Source organism: Dipteris shenzhenensis, chromosome 11, assembly GCF_047967505.1.
Source record: "Dipteris shenzhenensis isolate YYH24624 ecotype China chromosome 11, Dip_SZ_1.0, whole genome shotgun sequence".
Taxonomy (NCBI): domain Eukaryota; kingdom Viridiplantae; phylum Streptophyta; class Polypodiopsida; order Gleicheniales; family Dipteridaceae; genus Dipteris; species Dipteris shenzhenensis.
Window position 1 is genome coordinate 15,672,432 of NC_141606.1, and position 18,115 is coordinate 15,690,546.

At 47.0% G+C, this 18,115-nt stretch overlaps 1 protein-coding gene across 1 annotated transcript in view; it reads right to left on the reverse strand.

Annotated features, from left to right (window-relative positions):
• Nucleotides 1-17,554, reverse strand: part of LOC147896670 (uncharacterized) — a 30,244-nt gene extending 12,690 nt beyond the window's left edge. The window contains exon 1 of the mRNA XM_087381317.1: nucleotides 15,673-17,554. Coding sequence (XP_087237443.1) covers nucleotides 15,673-17,200 — 1,528 coding nt within the window. The 5' untranslated portion in view covers nucleotides 17,201-17,554. The remainder of the gene's footprint in view (nucleotides 1-15,672) is intronic.
• Nucleotides 17,555-18,115: the final 561 nt, after the last annotated feature.

The window sequence follows — 18,115 nt, forward strand, 5'->3', positions numbered from 1 at the left end:
CAATGTGCAGTGTGGGTGTGGAATCACAAACTTCTTAACTTATGTGCATTCAATAGATGTGCAGACTCATCAATAGACAATGAACCGGGCAGATAGAGAAACCACCAAAATATATATTTCCGTCCAAAACTATGGACACAATACGAGAGAGATAGATCCAGAGTCCCACCAATGGTGTGGTCCTCTGATCTTACCACAAGGTCCTCCTATCAGCTGGCTATCTCTAGACTCAAGCCCGTGTGCTCCACCTCGAGCGTAAGTAGACTTTCCGTCCAAAGATCTCAGCACCTTGCTGCCCTAGTAGACAGTCTAGGCTAAGCCCCAAGTGAGCTCAGTCTGCAGCAACTCTGGCCCTGCTTTGCCTCCTGGATGTAGGCCCAAAGATCAGGCTCCTGCTGCTCCTCTGTTTGCTGACTTGCTGGATGCTGAAATGAGGCAAGAGCCTCTGCATTTATAGGCCCCAAGGCATGGCAAAAATACCGACCAGTCTGTCCCAATCTGGCCGACTGGACAGACCAGGTTGGCTGGCCCAACCGACCTGGTTGGCTCAGCCCAACCAGCCCTTTAAGGGCTCCAAAACCAGGGCCTTTTGCCCCACACTTCTAGGGCCTTTGGCCCTCCAATCAAGGCAGGGGCCCAGCCTATATAAGGCATGCCTACTGCCCACTGACAGCCCCAATTTGCTGCTCCACCAGGACTGCTGGTTCTGCCCTCTACCTCTTCCCAGCCACGTGTCCTGCGCGGTACTGCCCCGTACTGAAGGAGATGGAGTGAGTGAGAGCAAGAGAGATTTGGAGAATAGAAAGCTTGGAGACTGAAAACGTAGTTGCAATAGAATAGAGCAAAAGAGTACAACTCAAAGTGAGAAAAGATAAGGTTTTGTCCTAGTGACAAAACCTTAGTAGTCACTAACCATAGTTAGTGAACTAACTGCAGTTAGGGAAAAAACCTCTTAAAGAGGGAAAAGTGCCCCTAACTAGCTTATTATATTACATTGGTCACTGCTGAATTATATCTATAATTCTAACACCCCCCTGCAGTGCCAATGTCATGTACAAGGCTGATCAATCACCAAACGGATATAAGTTCAGGGCACTACGAAATGCCTCAAACTTTTCACGTGGTAGTGCTTTGGTGAAAATATCTGCAACATTGTCATGTGTGGACACAAAGATCATACTGATCTCTCCTGCATGCAACTTCTCTCTGACGTAGTGATAGTGAACCTCAATGTGCTTCGTGCGAGCATGAAACACTGGATTCTTTGCCACTGCAATGGCACTCTGACTATCAGTGAGAATTGGAGAAGGACCCTCCAAAGACAGATGAAGATCAGCAAATAAACGTCTTAGCCAGACACATTCAACTGTTGCTGTGAAAGCTGCCCTGTACTCAGCTTCACATGATGAGGTAGCCACTGTAGATTGTTTCTTGCTCAGCCATGAAATGCAAGACTTACCCAAAAAGAAACAATTGCCACTAGTGGACTGCCTAGTGTCATAATCACCAGCCCAATCTGAATCACTGTAGGCATGCATCTGCAAGTCACCCCCCCTGGGAAATAGTAAGCCAAAAGACTTGGTGCCCTGCAAATAACGGAAGATGCGCTTAACTGCCTGCCAATGCATAGTTTTTGGGCTGTGCATGTACCTGCTCACCTGAGATACTGCAAACTGAATATCAGGTCTAGTGTTGCAGAGATATATGAGGCATCCAACAGCTTGACTGTAAAGTGTGGCATCAACTGATTCTCCTGCAGCATGCATTGTGAGTTTCAGCCCCGGTTCCATAGGAGTAGATATGGGCTTACACTCTTGCATGTTAAATCTGTCCAAGAGTTTCTGAACATACTTGGACTGAGACATAACAGTGCCACGTCTCTCATGAGAGAACTAGATCCCCAAATAAAAGTGAAGCAGCCCCAAATCTGACATGTCAAAGTTGGTCTGCAAATCAGCTTTGAAATCTGCAATTTTTTCTTCATTGGACCCTGTGAGCAGTAAGTCATCGACATAAAGAAGGATGACTAATATTTCCCCCCCATCCATCTTGATGTAGAGGGTGCTCTCAGTAGGACTATTGTGCAGCCCCTTGCTGGTCAAAAAGGCATGTATCTTAGCATACCATGCACGAGGGGCCTGTTTCAGCCCATATAAAGCTTTATTGAGTTTGCATACTTGAAGTGCATTTGCTGTAATTTCAAAGCCCGGAGGTGGTTTGACATACACCTCTTCCAGCAAGTCCCCATTTAAGAAGGCTGTTTTTATGTCCAACTGATGAACATTCCACTCAAAATGGGCAGCCATTGCAATTACTGATCGGATGGTGGTCATCCGGGATGTAGGAGCAAATGTCTCCTCATAATCTATGCCCTTTTTCTGAGCATAGCCCTTAGCAACCAGCCTGGCCTTATATCTGTCAATGGAGCCATCTGGCTTCCGTTTGACTTTAAATACCCATCGTGTGCCAATAGCATGTTTACCCTGTGGCAAGTCCACAACATCCCAAGTCTGATTTTTTGCAATGGACTGCAACTCATCGTGCATGGCATTCATCCAATGCACATTACCTTTTGCTTCTTCAAATGTGGTAGGCTCCTCCTCATCAAGGAGAGTACCTGCATATGCTGATTCCACTGAATTAGCACCTTCCATGTGCCTTGCTGCACTGCGAGTCCTGCCAGGTAACGGAGCATCAAGTTTACTCTCCCTGAGAGTCTGTAACAGCCAGTTTGGGACTGTTTTTGCTGCATGTATGTCTGCAATTTCTTGCTGCACCACTTGTTCCACTGCCTGTGGAGGAGGCAAGACATCCTGTGGCGGAACTGAAGCATTTGAAGGTTGCTGTAAATTCTGATTTGGATCAGAAAAATCAGCAGGGGAACCCAAAGCAATGGGTAGCAACCCTTGAAAGACATCCTCTGAAGATGAAGGCATTTGAAATTCAGCCTGAGGGTGAGCTGAATTTTCAGAAAATATCACATCTCTACTTACAATGATTTTGCGTGTAGCAGGATTGTAGAGACGATACCCCTTGCTTTCTGCACTGTATCCAACAAATATGCATTTGATGGCTTTATCTGACAATTTGTGCCTAAATTCAACTGGCACATGTGCATAGGCAAGGCATCCAAAGACTCGGAAGTGATCCACCGAAGGCTTCCTGTCATTCCAGACCTCAAAAGGAGTTTTTGTTTTTAAAGCCTTAGTGGGAGCCCTGTTCAAAATGTAATTGGCACACATCAAACCCTCTATCCAGAATTTATGAGGCATGTGTTTGCTTTTCAGCATACATCTATCCATCTCCATGAGGGTTCTATTTTTCCTCTCAGCTTTGCCATTTTGCTGAGGGGTCAGCCTGACTGTGAGCTGATGCACAATACCCTTTTGCTTGAGAAAAGCATCAAATTCTGCAAATAGGTATTCCCCACCTCTATCCGTGCGTAATGTCTGTATCTTGAGTCCGGTTTCATTTTCAACCATGGCTGAAAAGTGTTTAAACACTGTGAACACTTCAGATTTCTTTTTCAACCCATAAACCCAAGTAAAATTGGAGTAGTCATCAATAAATGTGACAAAGTAGAGATGACCACCCAATGACGGAGTCCTCATGGGACCACAGACATCACTGTGTATAAGCTGCAATTTGCGAACAGCTTTAACTCAACCATCCTTCTTGAAGGGAAATCTATGCATTTTACCTAAAATGCACCCTTCACAGGCATGTGGAGGAGGTATCTCAAGAGGTGGTAATGCATCAACCATTGAAAATTTCTGAAGTGTCATTAAGCTATTGTAATGCATGTGGCCATATCTGGCATGCCATAATTCTGCATTTTGCATGGCAGCTGTAGGGGTAGAAACTGCCAGAGCATGGGCTGCTCTTTTCTCAAAAATATCAAGCTGAAAAAGCCCACGCAGCAGAGTACCAGATAACATTAAGGCATAGTTAGCTTCCCTGTCTCGGACAGCACATTTGTCATCCTCAAAGATGACCTGAAATCCCCCTCTGTTAAGAGTGGACACTGAAAGGAGATTTTTGGTTATGCCAGGCACATATAAGACATCAGAAAGTCTGAAAATTGAGCCATCAATTGCAGTGAGCTCAACTTCTCCTGTGCCACGTACTGAATATGAGGAGTTGTTGGCACAAGTGACTTTCTTACCAACAGGAGGTGGATGCAAGGAAGTAAAAAGACACTTCCTAGAAGTGATGTGTTTGGATGCACCGCTATCAAAATACCATATGTTCAGTGTTTCCTTAACACTGAAAGCAGATGCATCTGTAGAAGAGTCAAAGCTGCAAGTCAAAAAAGCATATGTATCATCACTGCAAGAGGCTGTACTATCCCGAGCATCTGGAACAGCCAACCTAGAATCTGAAATGCAAGATAAAAAGGCATAGTCTTGACCAACAAAGTTGGCTGTAGCATCCCCACTATCAGATGCACAAGGGGCTGAATCTGAAACAGCCATTCCTGAGCTGTTTTTCTTTTCTTTTGCAATCCTTTTCCTGCATTCTGCTATGTGATGACCTGGCTTTTTGCAGTAGTGACAAAAACCCTTCTTTTTGGACTTACTTGCATCACTTTTAGCCTTTTGTGAAGGCTGTCCTGACCCACTGGAAGGCTGATTTGCTGCTGTCTTTGCCTGTCCCTTTGTTTTTGATTTAAATTTTGAGAGCATGGCTTGTTCACCTGCACGTGAAGCCAAATTTTTCCTGGTCTGCTCTTCCTGAAGCAGAAGTCCTATCAACTCATGAAAAGTGAGAGGATTTGCACCCCCCCTCAATGATAAATTCAGCGAAGTGTGAAAGCTGAGATAAGACTCAGGAAGAGAATTCAGAGTGGTTGTAATCATCTCTGAATCAGGAATAATTTCATCTATGTAATTGCTCTCTGAGATCCTGTAGCTTTGTGAGGTGGACTGACATGGAGTCACCCTCCTCCATATGTGTATTGCTCAACTCTCTTTTTAAGAAAGATACCCTGGCATCATTCCGTGCTGCATACATGCTTTCCAAAATATCCCACGCTGCCCTGGAGGTCTTACACGACCGGATATGCGGAATGATTGATCTTTTCACTGAAAGAGAGATGCATGACAAGGCTAAGGCATCCCGTGAATCCCATCTCTTCTGCTCTGGAGTATTGACTGTAGCTGCACCAACAACTTGTCCTGCAGCTGCACCCTGTGCACGACCTCTTCCACCTCCTTGCTAAGGAGGGGTAGCAGGTGCAATATCTGCTGGTCGGATTTCATCCCCATTGACATAATCCCATAAATTGCGAGAAATCAGAATATTACGTACCATGAAACTCCAGAGGGAGTAGTTGGTACCATCCAACTTGTCTTCCTGTGAAAGACCACCGAACTGGAACTCATTCTGATTTTGATGGGCCATATCTGAGAAAGAGATTGAAGCAGATACAAAGCTGAATTCCCTTACTGGGAATAAAATGCACAACTCCCAAAAACACAGCCAAGCACGGGCTGTATATGCAACTTAGATTTCTGTACTTGAGCTGTCAGAAATCTGTCCAAGCATCAAACACTCTCCAAAATCTGCCAAAAGTGTTCCAAACACTCCAAGAAAGGCAGTATGTACTGAATACTCCAAAAAATGCTCTCTCAACACAAAAGCCCCAATTTGTGGCTAGAAATTGCAGCCAGAAAGGGGCAAAATTACTAAAAGCCCCAAATCTGCAATTTTTAAACAAAAACCCCAAATTTCAGACTAGATCTGCAATTTTGCTCCAGATGTAGTTCCAAACTTGCACAATGATTGCAATGTCTGCAATATGCAAAATGCCCCAAATGTACTCGCAGAATACTGAGCCAAACAATGGCTGTCTGCAAAATTTGCCTGCCAAAGATCACCTGCTAGTTCTCTTGTACAAAACCAAGGAGGTACCTGCTGTACTGAAGCAGATTCAGTACGGAACAAAACCAAGGAGGTACCTGCTGTACTGAAGCAGATTCAGTACGGAATTACTGTACTGAAAACAGTACGGAAATGCCGTACAGTTTGTACGGCACTATACGACTGGTACGTCGACTGGTACGCAGACTATACAGGAAAGACAACCTGTACGAAAAACAGGTACGAATACTGTACGGCGACGATGTACGGGAGCTGTACGGCGACGATGTACGGCACTGTACGGGAGCTGTACGGCGACGATGTACGGAGCTATGCGGACGATGTACGGCCAACGATGTACGGTGAGCAGGTATGTACGGCGCAACTGTACGGCAGAATCCCGTACAGTTGTACGGGCTGAAGCTGGACGAGGAGGTTGGAGCTGAATGGAGCAAGGAGCACGGAGCTCTTGAACCTTGCTCTGATACCAAATGAAGGAGATGGAGTGAGTGAGAGCAAGAGAGATTTGGAGAATAGAAAGCTTGGAGACTGACAACGTAGTTGCAATAGAATAGAGCAAAAGAGTACAACTCAAAGTGAGAAAAGATAAGGTTTTGTCCTAGTGACAAAACCTTAGTAGTCACTAACCATAGGTAGTGAACTAACTGCGGTTAGGGGGGAAAACCTCTTAAAGAGGGAAAAGTGCCCCTAACTAGCTTATTATATTACATTGGTCACTGCTGAATTATATCTATAATTCTAACACGTACATCCTGCTGTCCTGACCCGCCTGTACCGCCCCATCATCAGGGTCTGTTGCAGGCCCTTCACCTGCCCACTACCCATTGCCATATGGCTTGCCATGCTGACGCCATCTCCAAGTCGCAATCCTGTGAGGTGCTTCCCATGTGGCAGCCCCCTCTCTTTCTTCTCTCTTGGGCACATCCTGCCCTAGGTCTCCCTCCCCCACGCACTCCTCATTTGGGGGCTTACAGATGGGAGGTGACCTTTCCAACACCCCCTCTCACCGACACATCTCGGCCCAATGCCAACACGTCGATGACGATGCTCCAGTAACTCCCTGGTCGTAGTTCTCTGGAACCTTTCGGTGTCAAAATCTTTTCCTGGCTTTTCATCCAGTGGCTCCTGCTCCACCAGGTCCAATTCCGCTTCCGCACACCATCCTGGTACACAGGTCCATCTTTGGTAGCACCTCCTAGCACCACCCCCTTCAGTCACGTTCCCGCCTCTGAACTCGAGCAATCCAGCCGTCACGATCTTCCACTCGTCCCCCTCATAATAAGTGAACAACTTGGAGTCTTCCAGGCACCATGCTCTGAGGGTCTATTTCAACCCGTCCTTCCTTTGGCAAGGTCTGCAACCAATAAATATTTCCGGATAACCTGGACCATGAACTCTCACTGAGTTCTCAAGCAGGTACTCTTCTAGCTTCAGTACTCTTTGTCCATCACCTTCTAGCAATCTGCATCTGAGATTTGAAGAAGCACCAATACTTCCCCTTCTGCCTTCGAAGAAGGCTAATTCCTTCCAATCTCGTATCTCCCGAGACAAATGAAGAGCAGAGTCTCTCCACAGCATGTTATAAAGGCTCAAATGCAAAATATCAAATACATACCAGACTGTTGTACTGCCTGAATGTTTGCCTTAAAAGCAAACTCCCAAGCGCCTGTGTAATCTTGTATTGTCCCCCTCTGAACTCCAGCATCCATCTGACCATGAGACCCCAGGGCCTTCCATGGAATCCACCCTTGTGTTAGTGTCGACAGCCACACACCTAGAAGGTACCAAGCGCTCCATGCTGTCCTTCACCTTCACAAAGACATCTGACTCCTCGTCGACGCACATCTCTATGTCAGACATCCTCACTGTGATTTCTGGATCAACATATCTGACCTCGGTAACACTCGGTGATGTCACCAGGAACAACTCTTTGATTACCACATGCTTTGGCCTCTCCCTCTGAATCTGAGTCAGACTCCTTTTTGTTTTTCTGATCCGCCTTTTTCTTTTTGCAGTCCTTTGCAAAATGTCCTGGAGTATCACAGTAGAAGCACTTCTTCTTATGCTTCCTCTTCGAAGTCCCCTCATCGTCAGAGTCGTCTTTCTTGGACTTGCCACCGTTAGGCTTGCCCTTTCCTTTGCCAGTGGAATCCTTCGCCAGCATCGCCTTGTCGTCTTTGTCCTCGTTGTAGAGCTTCTCCCGAGCTTCCTCCTATAGCAGTAACGGACCCAACTCCTCAAACGTCAGACGTTTGGTCCTCTGACCTGCTGTCACAGCCGTAACAAAGCTCTTGAAACTCCGAGGCAGTCTCCTCAGTACCATCAAGGCCAAATGGCATGAGTCTGTCTTCTGACCAACTGCTGCCAACTGATCTCTCACAACCTTGACCTTCGTCAAATGACTATGTCCCGTATCTCCTTCTTCCATATCAAGATTGTAGAGTTGATGCTGAAGAAGCAAAATCCGAGAGGTGTTGTCCGTCTCATACAGTTCTTTGAGGGTGGCCCACGCCTCTACTGATATCTCGGCCAGCTGGATATGCAGAAGAACGGAGTCCGCCGTAGTCCCTATGATTATTGCCAGGGCATGGGCATCTCTGTCTTCCCGAGCTTCAAGCTCCTCTCTATCTACTACCATGACTATCTCCCCTTTCCTGTCCACCGTGTCCTCCAGCTTCGACTCCACTCCTGTGGTCAGCTTCCACAACTTCCAAGCCACTAAATGACTCCGGATCTTCACTTTCCAAAACGGGTAATTAGTCCCGTCCAGTTTCCCAGACTCTCCAAAGTTAGGGAGAGTGAAAGAGAGAAAACTGGGGGAGGAGGAAGGGAAAGCAGGGGCTGAAGAGGCTGTAGAGGTCAACATCTCTGCTGTTTATACCACACAGCAAAGTCAACCAAACTTAATTTCAGTAGACCAGAATTTTGAACGCACTGAACTAAACCTGAGTCACCCTCCTTCTCGCAAGGGCACAATCCTCCAGTCGTGGAAGTCGATTCCCAAGAGCTTCTGAATCAGGGTCGTCCTTCAGCAAGGTCCCCTGCCTTCAGGCTCCCACACCTGTGAGCCTCCTACTTGGGCTCTGATACCATGTTAGAAAAGACCCAACAGAGGGTACACACAACGGAAGACTTATAGTAATGCCCAGGAGCTCACACGGTGTGCGGTGTGGGTGTGGAATCACAAACTTCTTAACTTATGTGCATTCAATAGATGTGCAGACTCATCAATATACAATGAACCGGCCAAATAGAGAAACCACCAAAATATATATTTCCGTCCAAAACTATGGACACAATACGAGAGAGAGAGATCCAAAGTCCCACCAATGGTGTGGTCCTCTGATCTTACCACAAGGTCCTTATCCTATCAGCTGGCTATCTCTAGACTCGAGCCCGTGTGCTCCACCTCGAGCGTAAGTAGACTTTCCGTCCAAAGATCTCAGCACCTTGCTGCCCTAGTAGACAGCCTAGGCTCAGCCCCAAGTGAGCTCAGTCTGCAGCAACTCTGGCCCTGCTTTGCCTCCTGGATGTAGGCCCAAATATCAGGCTTCTGCTGCTCCTGCTGCTCCTCTGTTTGCTGACTTGCTGGATGCTGAAATGAGGCAAGAGCCTCTGCATTTTTAGGCCCCAAGGCATGGCAAAAATACCGACCAGTCTGTCCCAATCTGGCCAACTGGACAGACCAGGTTGGCTGGCCCAACCGACCAGGTTGGCTGGCCCAACCGACCTGGTTGGCTCAGCCCAACCAGCCCTTTAAGGGCTCCAAAACCGGGGCCTTTTGCCCCACACTTCTAGGGCCTTTGGCCCTCCAATCAAGGCAGGGGCCCAGCCTATATAAGGCATGCCTACTGCCCACTGACAGCCCCAATTTGCTGCTCCACCAGGCCTGCTGGTTCTGCCCTCTGCCAGGCTCTTCCCAGCCACGTGTCCTGCGCCGTACTGCCCCGTACATCCTGCTGTCCTGACCCGCCTGTACCGCCCCATCATCAGGGTCTGTTGCAGGCCCTTCACCTGCCCACTACCCTCGCCATATGGCTTGCCATGCTGACGCCATCTGCAGGTCACAATCCTGTGAGGTGCTGCCCATGTGGCAGCCCCCTCTCTTTCTTCTCTCTTGGGCACATCCTGCCCTAGGTCTCCCTCCCCCACGCACTCCTCATTTGGGGGTTTACAGATGGGGAGGTGACCTTTCCAACAAGCTATTGATAGCGTGATGCTATTTTTAGCTAGGTGTCCTTCTATATATGCGAGGCCCTAGCTATATGGATCACTTCAGTTGAGCACTCCTCAACTGAGGGTCTAGCTTGGATCAGTGGCCGAGACTCTAGCCAACTATATGGCGGAGCATAGACTGGCGCATCAAACGTCATCTGGACAGGCTATGGTGGTATGGGACGCTTGGGTTAGATGTGAGTCTATGGATGAGTCGAGCTTGCTGCAACCCATGTGCTCGGGAGTGGTCGGGTGGATCGAGATTGCCTGCACCTATTTTTGGTCATGTTTCTTGAGATCAGAGGTCAGTGATAGAGTTAAATCTAGCGGAGTAGTATCATATGGTATCAGAGCAGCTCTATCACAAGGCAAGGTGTCGCAAAGGTACGCTGGAATCTAGATATCCAGGTATGCTCTCATGTTTACCTTTGCAAATCGGAATGTCTTGATTTGCTGGGATTTATGGGCAAGAGAACATAGGGCTATGATTTCAGGTCTGCAAAGCAAGGATTTGAGAAGACGATGGTGATTGGAGATGCCGCGTGGGGTTAGCAATGTAGGGCTGACGCATAGAGATAGAGGGACAGGAAGTGGCGTAGACAGCAGCCTGTGCTTTTGGCTAGCAGAAAGCGCTTTCTAGCATTGGAGGCTAGAACTATGCTTTCCCAATTAGGCCAAAAGCAGTAGTTTTTGTAAAGCCACGAGATTTGGCTGAAGAAAGAAAGTTTTTTTTTTTAATCTACATCTTCCAAAAGCAGTAACTATTATTACAGCCAACACTTTCCAATGCTACTGGGTGCTTTTCAACAGCCAATAGCTTGGGTTAAACCCCTAGCCCTCTCTACTTACCAGCCACACGCAGTACCCTTGCTTGACGTAGCCAGCCTTCATGTCAGAGCCTTGCTTGACGCAGTCCCACTTCAATCGCAGTGCTATCCCAGCCAGTTCTCTCAGGATCGGAGCTTATCCAGCCCTTACCTTTGACATTAAGTTGCCCTTCCAACCACAGGATTCCAGCATCTACTGGTTCCAACCAGCCTGTTTCGACTGTTCTTGTGATTGCGTACTCCCAGTTCAAATTTGAGCTGCCGCCTTCCTCTATCCTTGGACAACATTTTTTTTAATTGCTCTCGTGGTAGTTTGACTTGGTTGTTGACAGCTTGTCCTGAGTTCTCTTGGTTGAGAAGATTCTACGATGGAAAGCCACCGCAGCAGTAAGACCCCTTCCTTAGACTATTGTCTTGTGAAGCTTGAGGATGAAGTAATGTACGAAGTCAGTGAAAACCCCCATCGCCAAAGCTCAAGCATCGTATACGCGCCACGCTAACAAATCTAGACAAGATGTCCAGTATAAAGAGGGTCAAAGGGTGTAGTTAAGAATTATCAAGCAAAGATTGAAGCAAGTGGGCAAGCGATGCCCTAAGCTGTTTTTCAGAAGCTCCAAACCATTCCCTATTATCCAAAAGATCAATGATGTCTCCATGAACGCCTTCCAGACAGTTGGACTATGCACAATGTGTCCCATGTAGCTTGGTTGAAGCCGTATTTTGGACCTCCTCTTACCGAGATTCCCAACAAGCAACAACTAGAAGTTCTTGATGAAGCCGAAGTTTTGCAGCCACAGCAAATCCTTCTTCACAAATGGAAGCATGGATCAGTTCGCAGGATCCGAGAGTTTTATACAACGAGGTACCCATGAAGCAATGTGGTGAAGACTTTTTCCAAGAGTTCCCACAAATTTTGGTGGACTACTAGGTAGCAATGAACCTACCACCAAGTTAAGGAGGGAATGTCACATGCACCCCTTCACTTGGGTGCGAGGTGACACATTGGCTACATCAACAAGTGCGTTATAGTTCCCTAATAGAAGATTTTCTCGTATGCTGTGAACTGACAGAGGCTTGGGACTTTGGCTGTCTTCTAGGGCAGCAAGGAGCTGAGGTCAAAGGACGGAGAGTCGACATAGGTCAAAGGACGGAGAGTTGACATACGCTCGAGGTGGAGCACGCATGCTCAAGTGAAACCGGCCTCTAATCACTCAGAGGGAAGTGGAACTAAACCTTTAATCACTTCAGCACTTATTTACAACTCACAAAGCATATATCACAACCATTAACCATTGCATGTTCACCATTTGGCATTTACCCAATTGTTCACAAACAAAACCACTGAAAAAGGGATGGAGGCTAGATTGCCCCTGCTCAACAAACATAGACAAGTGCACCCGATCGGCCCCAAACACCATGGCGCCCCTTTCGGTATTTCTTTATATTTCACAGTGAAATGATTACAAGTTGCATCTGGGAGACCTTCCGTGCAACTGAGCACGCAACCCCAATTCAATGAGCCTTCGCAAGGCTTTCAAGCATAGAATACCATCACATAAGTACACTTAACCCATAGGCTCAATCCACAGGCATTCTCTTTTCCGAGTGCAATTCCATTGGTTGTCCAGAGGCAATCACACTGCACCCCAGCTGCACTCTCTTTGAGTGGTTTCCAGATGGCATTCACAAAGCTTTTCAAAGCTCCAAAATAAAATCAGCAAAGTACCCAACCAAAGAATGACTCATGTAGCACTACCTGGGCACCTGTGGACCAAGAAAGAGGCGGCACACGAGGCCAAGGAGTGCAAAGGCATGAAGAAAGAGCATTACAAAAGCCAACCAGCAAGAATTCCACTGAAAAATGCGAAAAGGAGCACCTCTGTCGCAAAGAAGAGGGAGTTCTTGGGCTCAAAAGAAGCGTGCTTCAGAGAGGAATGCACTAAGAAGGTTTTGAAGAAGTTTCATCGCCGGAAAGTCCTCCAAAACTGAGAAAAATCAGTCAACCAGCGCATGGGACCACTCGAAATTCAATAGAAAGCTGTAGCTTTGCAAGAGGAGAGGCTCAGGAGACTGTAGAAGCAAAAAAGGTCCAGAAAAAGCCACTTTTGCAAATTCGACCAGCAAAAGAAGTGCTCAACTCTGCCCGTTCTACCAAACGCACAGAGGGAAAAGCATATCACTGCGAAGGGGAGGCAGAGGCCATCGGGCCAAACAGAAGTCGAGGAATCCAAACGGGTGAGGAGTTATGAAGAAAAACGAAAAATCTGAAGGAGGCTGAAAAACCAGTCCAAAATCTCAACAAAGGAGAGGATGACAGAGAAAACTACACATGTGAAGTTTAGAAGGCCCAGGAAGGTCCAGGAATGGCAAAGGAGCATGTAGAAGGCACTAGAGCCACCTGGAACTCTAGGGGGGCCACTGAAGGTACATGGCCCTCCAAGGGGCCATTAAAAATGCCACGTCATCATTTCCCAACAACCACTCTTTTAATTCCCTGGAATACCTTTGGGCCTAGGGATTGATTACGCTCATGTGCTAGGCACCATGCCGCGTTTAATTACACATTATTAAGCCCAAGCCCATGCTTGGACTTTTAAAACCAAAGTTGTCACAGTCTTGTAGTACATTAAAGTACTTAGAATCACACCCCCGTGACATCAAGTCTAGAGATGTCTGGCAGATAGTAGAAGTACGTGATGGTAAGATCAAAGGACCACACTCTGGTGGGACTTTGGATCTCTCTCTCTTTTGTATTGTGTCCATAGCTTTGGACGGGAATATATGTTCTTTTGGTAGCTTCTAGATTTGGCTGGTTCATTGTCTATTGATGAGTCTGCACATCTATTTGATGCACATAAGTTTAAGAAGTTTGTGATTCCACTCCCCACTCACACTGTGTGAACTCCTAGGCTATTCTATCAGTCTTCCATTGTGCGTACCCTCTGTTGGTCGATTTCTAACATGGTATCACTGCCCAAGTAGGAGGCTCGCAACTGTGGGAGCCTAAAGGGTAGGGACCTTGCTGACGAACGACCCTGATTCAAAAGCTCTTAGGAATCGACTTCCACGACTGGAGGAAAGTCATAGTTCCCCCTTCCCGGAACGTTCCCATTCCGACAACTGAACTTCCGAAACATTCCCGTTCCCTAGTAACTATGAGGAAAGTACACTTGCGAGAAGGAGGGTGACTCGGGTTCAATCAAGTACGTACGAAGTTCTAGTCTACAAAAGGTTGAGTTCAATGGGAGGATACTCATACTAGTAGATGGAGAGGAGCTCGAAGCTTGGGAAGATAGAGATGCCCACGCCTTGGCATTGATCATAGGGACTACGGCGAACTCTGTGCTTCCTCACATCCAAAACCGACACATTAATAGAGGCATGGGTCATTCTGCAAGATCTGTACGAGACAGATAACCCATCACGGATCTTGCTTCTTCAACATCAGCTCTACAACTTGGATATGGATGAAGGAGATTCTGTACATGACCACTTGATAGAGATCAAGGTGGTGAGGAATCAACTAGCATCGGTTGATCAGAAGGTGGACTCGTGCCATTCGGCCTTGATGGTACTACAGAGGCTACCACAGAGTTTCAAAAGCTTCGTTACGCCTGTGACAACAGGACAGAGGACCAAACTTCTAACTTTTGAGGAGTTGGGTCCATTATTGCTCTAGGAGGAAGCTAGGGAGAAGCTCTACAACAACAACAACGATGACAAGGCGTTGTTGGCAAGGGATAACGCTGGCAAAAGAAAGGGCAAACCTAACCAAGAAGGATGACTCTAGAGATGATGAGGACAGTTCCAAGAAGAGGAAGTAGAAGAAGTGCTTTTTATTGCGGACCTTGCCAAAGGAAGGACGGGTTGAAACAGACCCTCAGAGCATGGTGCCTGAAAGACTCCAGGTTGTTCACTCATTATGAGGGGGACAACAGGAAGATCGTGGCATTTGGGTTGCTCGAGTTCGAAGTCGGGAACGTGACTAAAGGTGGTGGTGCTACCATGGATGGACCTGTGTGCCAGGATGGCTTGCTTGTGCACGACCAGACCTGGAGGAGCAAGAGCTACTAGTTGAAAAGCCAGGAACTGGAATCGACACTGGATTGTGCCAGAGGGTTCCATCATGGGAGCTGGTGGGGCACCGTCATCGACGTGTTGGCATTGGGCCGAGATGCGTCAGTGAGAGGGGGTTTTGGAAAGGTCACCTCCTCATCTGTAGTCCCCCAAATGAGGAGAGCGTGGGGGAGGGAGACCTAGGGCAGCATATGCCCAGAAAAATGACCCTTCTTGAGCATGATTTGGATGATTTTATGGGTTGGAATATTGAGTGTATGCTGTGTAATGTCTTGTGTAACCAGTGTATGGGATCCTAAACCATTTGTAGAGTCCTGCATAGGTGGGCTTTGCTCAATCTTTGAGGGTTTACGATTCCATACAAAACCCACAATCTATGCAATCTATTTCAGATTTTTCCAAAGTTGTGTGTGTTCTCTCTGCTCTCACAGACTTCACATATATAATGCTTCCTATTCTAAACAATTGTTTTAGAGCACAATTATGAAATTCTGTTAAGACTTGAGTCAACTGTTCGCCTACTGCCTATCTTTAAAATAAACCCTTTCATTTTACTTGAAGGCCAAGAAGTGGATTTGGTGACAATCACGAACAAATTTAAGACATCACACGAATACATTAAAGAACCAGAAGTGCACAGGTGTAACGCTTTGGCAATATAGGCACCTACCTCTGCGTTTTACTGCAACTGAAGGCTCAGTAGTGGCTCTTTGCAACAGCGCAAGTGCTCCCTTGAAGTTCTTATGCCGAATCTCTGTCTCAGCCCATTCACACCAAACTGTTGCCAAATCATCAACCGTCTTGTAATTCACTTGCACGGCCTTCTCAAAAATTACTCGTGCGTTTGCAAGGTCGTTGTGGTCGTCATACAAGCGAGCAAAAGCTATCCACAAAGTATGCGGCTTTCCAACAGCTTTAAAGGGGTCCACGGTCCTCACAGCCTCTGTGTATGTCAAAATCTGGCGAGCGGGATTTTCAGCAAAAAGTTTTGCTCTCTTATGCCATTCGTGCACATTGTGAGGATTCTGTCTTAGAAGAACACTGCTTACAAGCTCTGGCCTCCTCTCCATTAGATGTTCTAGTCTAGCCAACCGCAAGTTGATATCATTTGTGTCATTCAACCAGAATCTAGGAAGTTCTCGCAAATCTACGTCAACTGGATAAACAGGAAGCCCTTCACAATCAGCCTCCGTTTCTGTACCTGCGCTGGGCTCTGTAACGCTGCCTTTCCTGCTATCTGTCTCCGTTATTTCACCCTCATCATCTGCGGTGTCTATAGTTTCCATCTTTGCCGATAGCATACTCTCCTCAAACTGAGTGTAGGCATCAAAAATCATGCTGAAATCCCTAACAGTGATGACGCTTGTCATACCCTCTTCATACACATCTCTGGACTTTTCAAACAAGCCTCTACGAATGTAATAATCTGCCAATGATGTCCAGAGGCGTCCAACTTCATCAGTAAATTTGCGAATTCCTCCTCGTATGATGGCATCGACCTTGAGACCAGAAACTTCATTAGCATGTTTGGTAAGCAAGTTGCAAAGCTCAAGCCAAAGCTGGTGCCGTGTCTTCCCTTTGATCGACTGGAAACCCTCGTCATTAAGGACCTCTGCGAGTCTCTCTGCTGATTCCTGCCAGCGCTCTGCCGATAGCAGGAAATCAATGAAGTCTTCGATGTGAGTTGGGTCGAACTTCAAATATCTCCTGTAAACCCTCAGAGACGTTTCTATAGGAACGCCCCGCTGACTGACGAATTTGAGGTAAGGTTCCCATATTCGATCGTGCTGTGTTACAGGCAGCGAACAAATGGCTCGATCGAAGGTCCGCCGGGTCCGAGTCATGAGCTTTTGATCCGTTAGAATCTGAAGGTACATAATCCAGATGCGAGGCATCTTGTGCATGGTAACAAGAGCCCTCTCGAAAGTGTTATTGAGGGCTTCATATTGAGAGTGATTGATCGGAAGATCTCTAACTCCTTCCATCCTCTCCCGCAGATACGCGTACCACAATTTGTAACTTCCGGGTAAAGCCTTCAAGGCCCGCTCATACAGAATCGTTCGTTTCCTGAATGGGGCTTCCCGACGAGCTAGAATGTAGCGCCACCATAGCTTCAAAGTGAACGGGTTCCTCAAGATTTCCTCCTCGTAGAGGAGGTCCTCTTCAGCAGGGTAGAGATCCTGAGGAATCGAGGGCATCGAGGAAGGCTAGTGAACGATATCAAAAAATGTGCTGTAGAGGGGCCTTTCGCGACGGTCTGGTGCAGGATGCAAAGCAAAACGTGAAGATTTCGCTGCTATGGAGCACTACGGCGAGAAAGGAAAGAACTTCAAGAAGCGATGGCTCTGGTAGAGCGAAAGGTCCAGCAAAGGCGAGCAGGAAGAGATAGGGGCGGAAGCAGGAATCGGAGAGACGAAGCAAAAATCCGAAAGGCTATGGAAGGAGTGCTGCTGCGGTGCTTGGGAAAGCTGCTGAGCATGAGAGAAGTGGCATCGCCATAGCTTGGGAGATATGGAGCCCTAAAGACGAACTTTGATGATTACGACGCTGGTGATGAAAGAAGAAGCAAGTTATTACAATGGCAGTCTTTTGAGTACCCAGCAGCTTTTAGACTAAGTTGTTAAAACTTGTGGGTGTGTATCCTCCACTCCTAAGTTCAAACCCCACGAGTAGCTCAGGATTCTATCTTGGTGGGAGCGCTCTTGGCACTTTCAATTTCAGTACATCCCACACCCAAAAAAAAAACAAGGTGAATGATAATAAATCATTCATAAGGCATGCCCAAGATCCGAATAGCGAAAGAGGATGAAGATGATGCATTGAAAGCGATGAGGGAGTGAGAGAGAGACTGAGAGAGAGAGAGAGAGAGAGAGAGAGAGAGAGAGGAGGGGCGTGGGGAGGGGGCTAAAAATGTGGATCAATAAAAAATCTAGATTTTTTGAAAAGAAAAATTGGCCATTTTAGCTTCTTGTTGAATCGCCTTCACTTAGACCTACCTATGCAGGCCAACAAGTTCTGAGGCTACGTGTGAGGGAGGAGGGTTCTGTGTGTGTGTGTGTTGTAACTAGTTACTGACTTGGTTGCAAACCTGAGCTCCCATGTGGACAATTTTG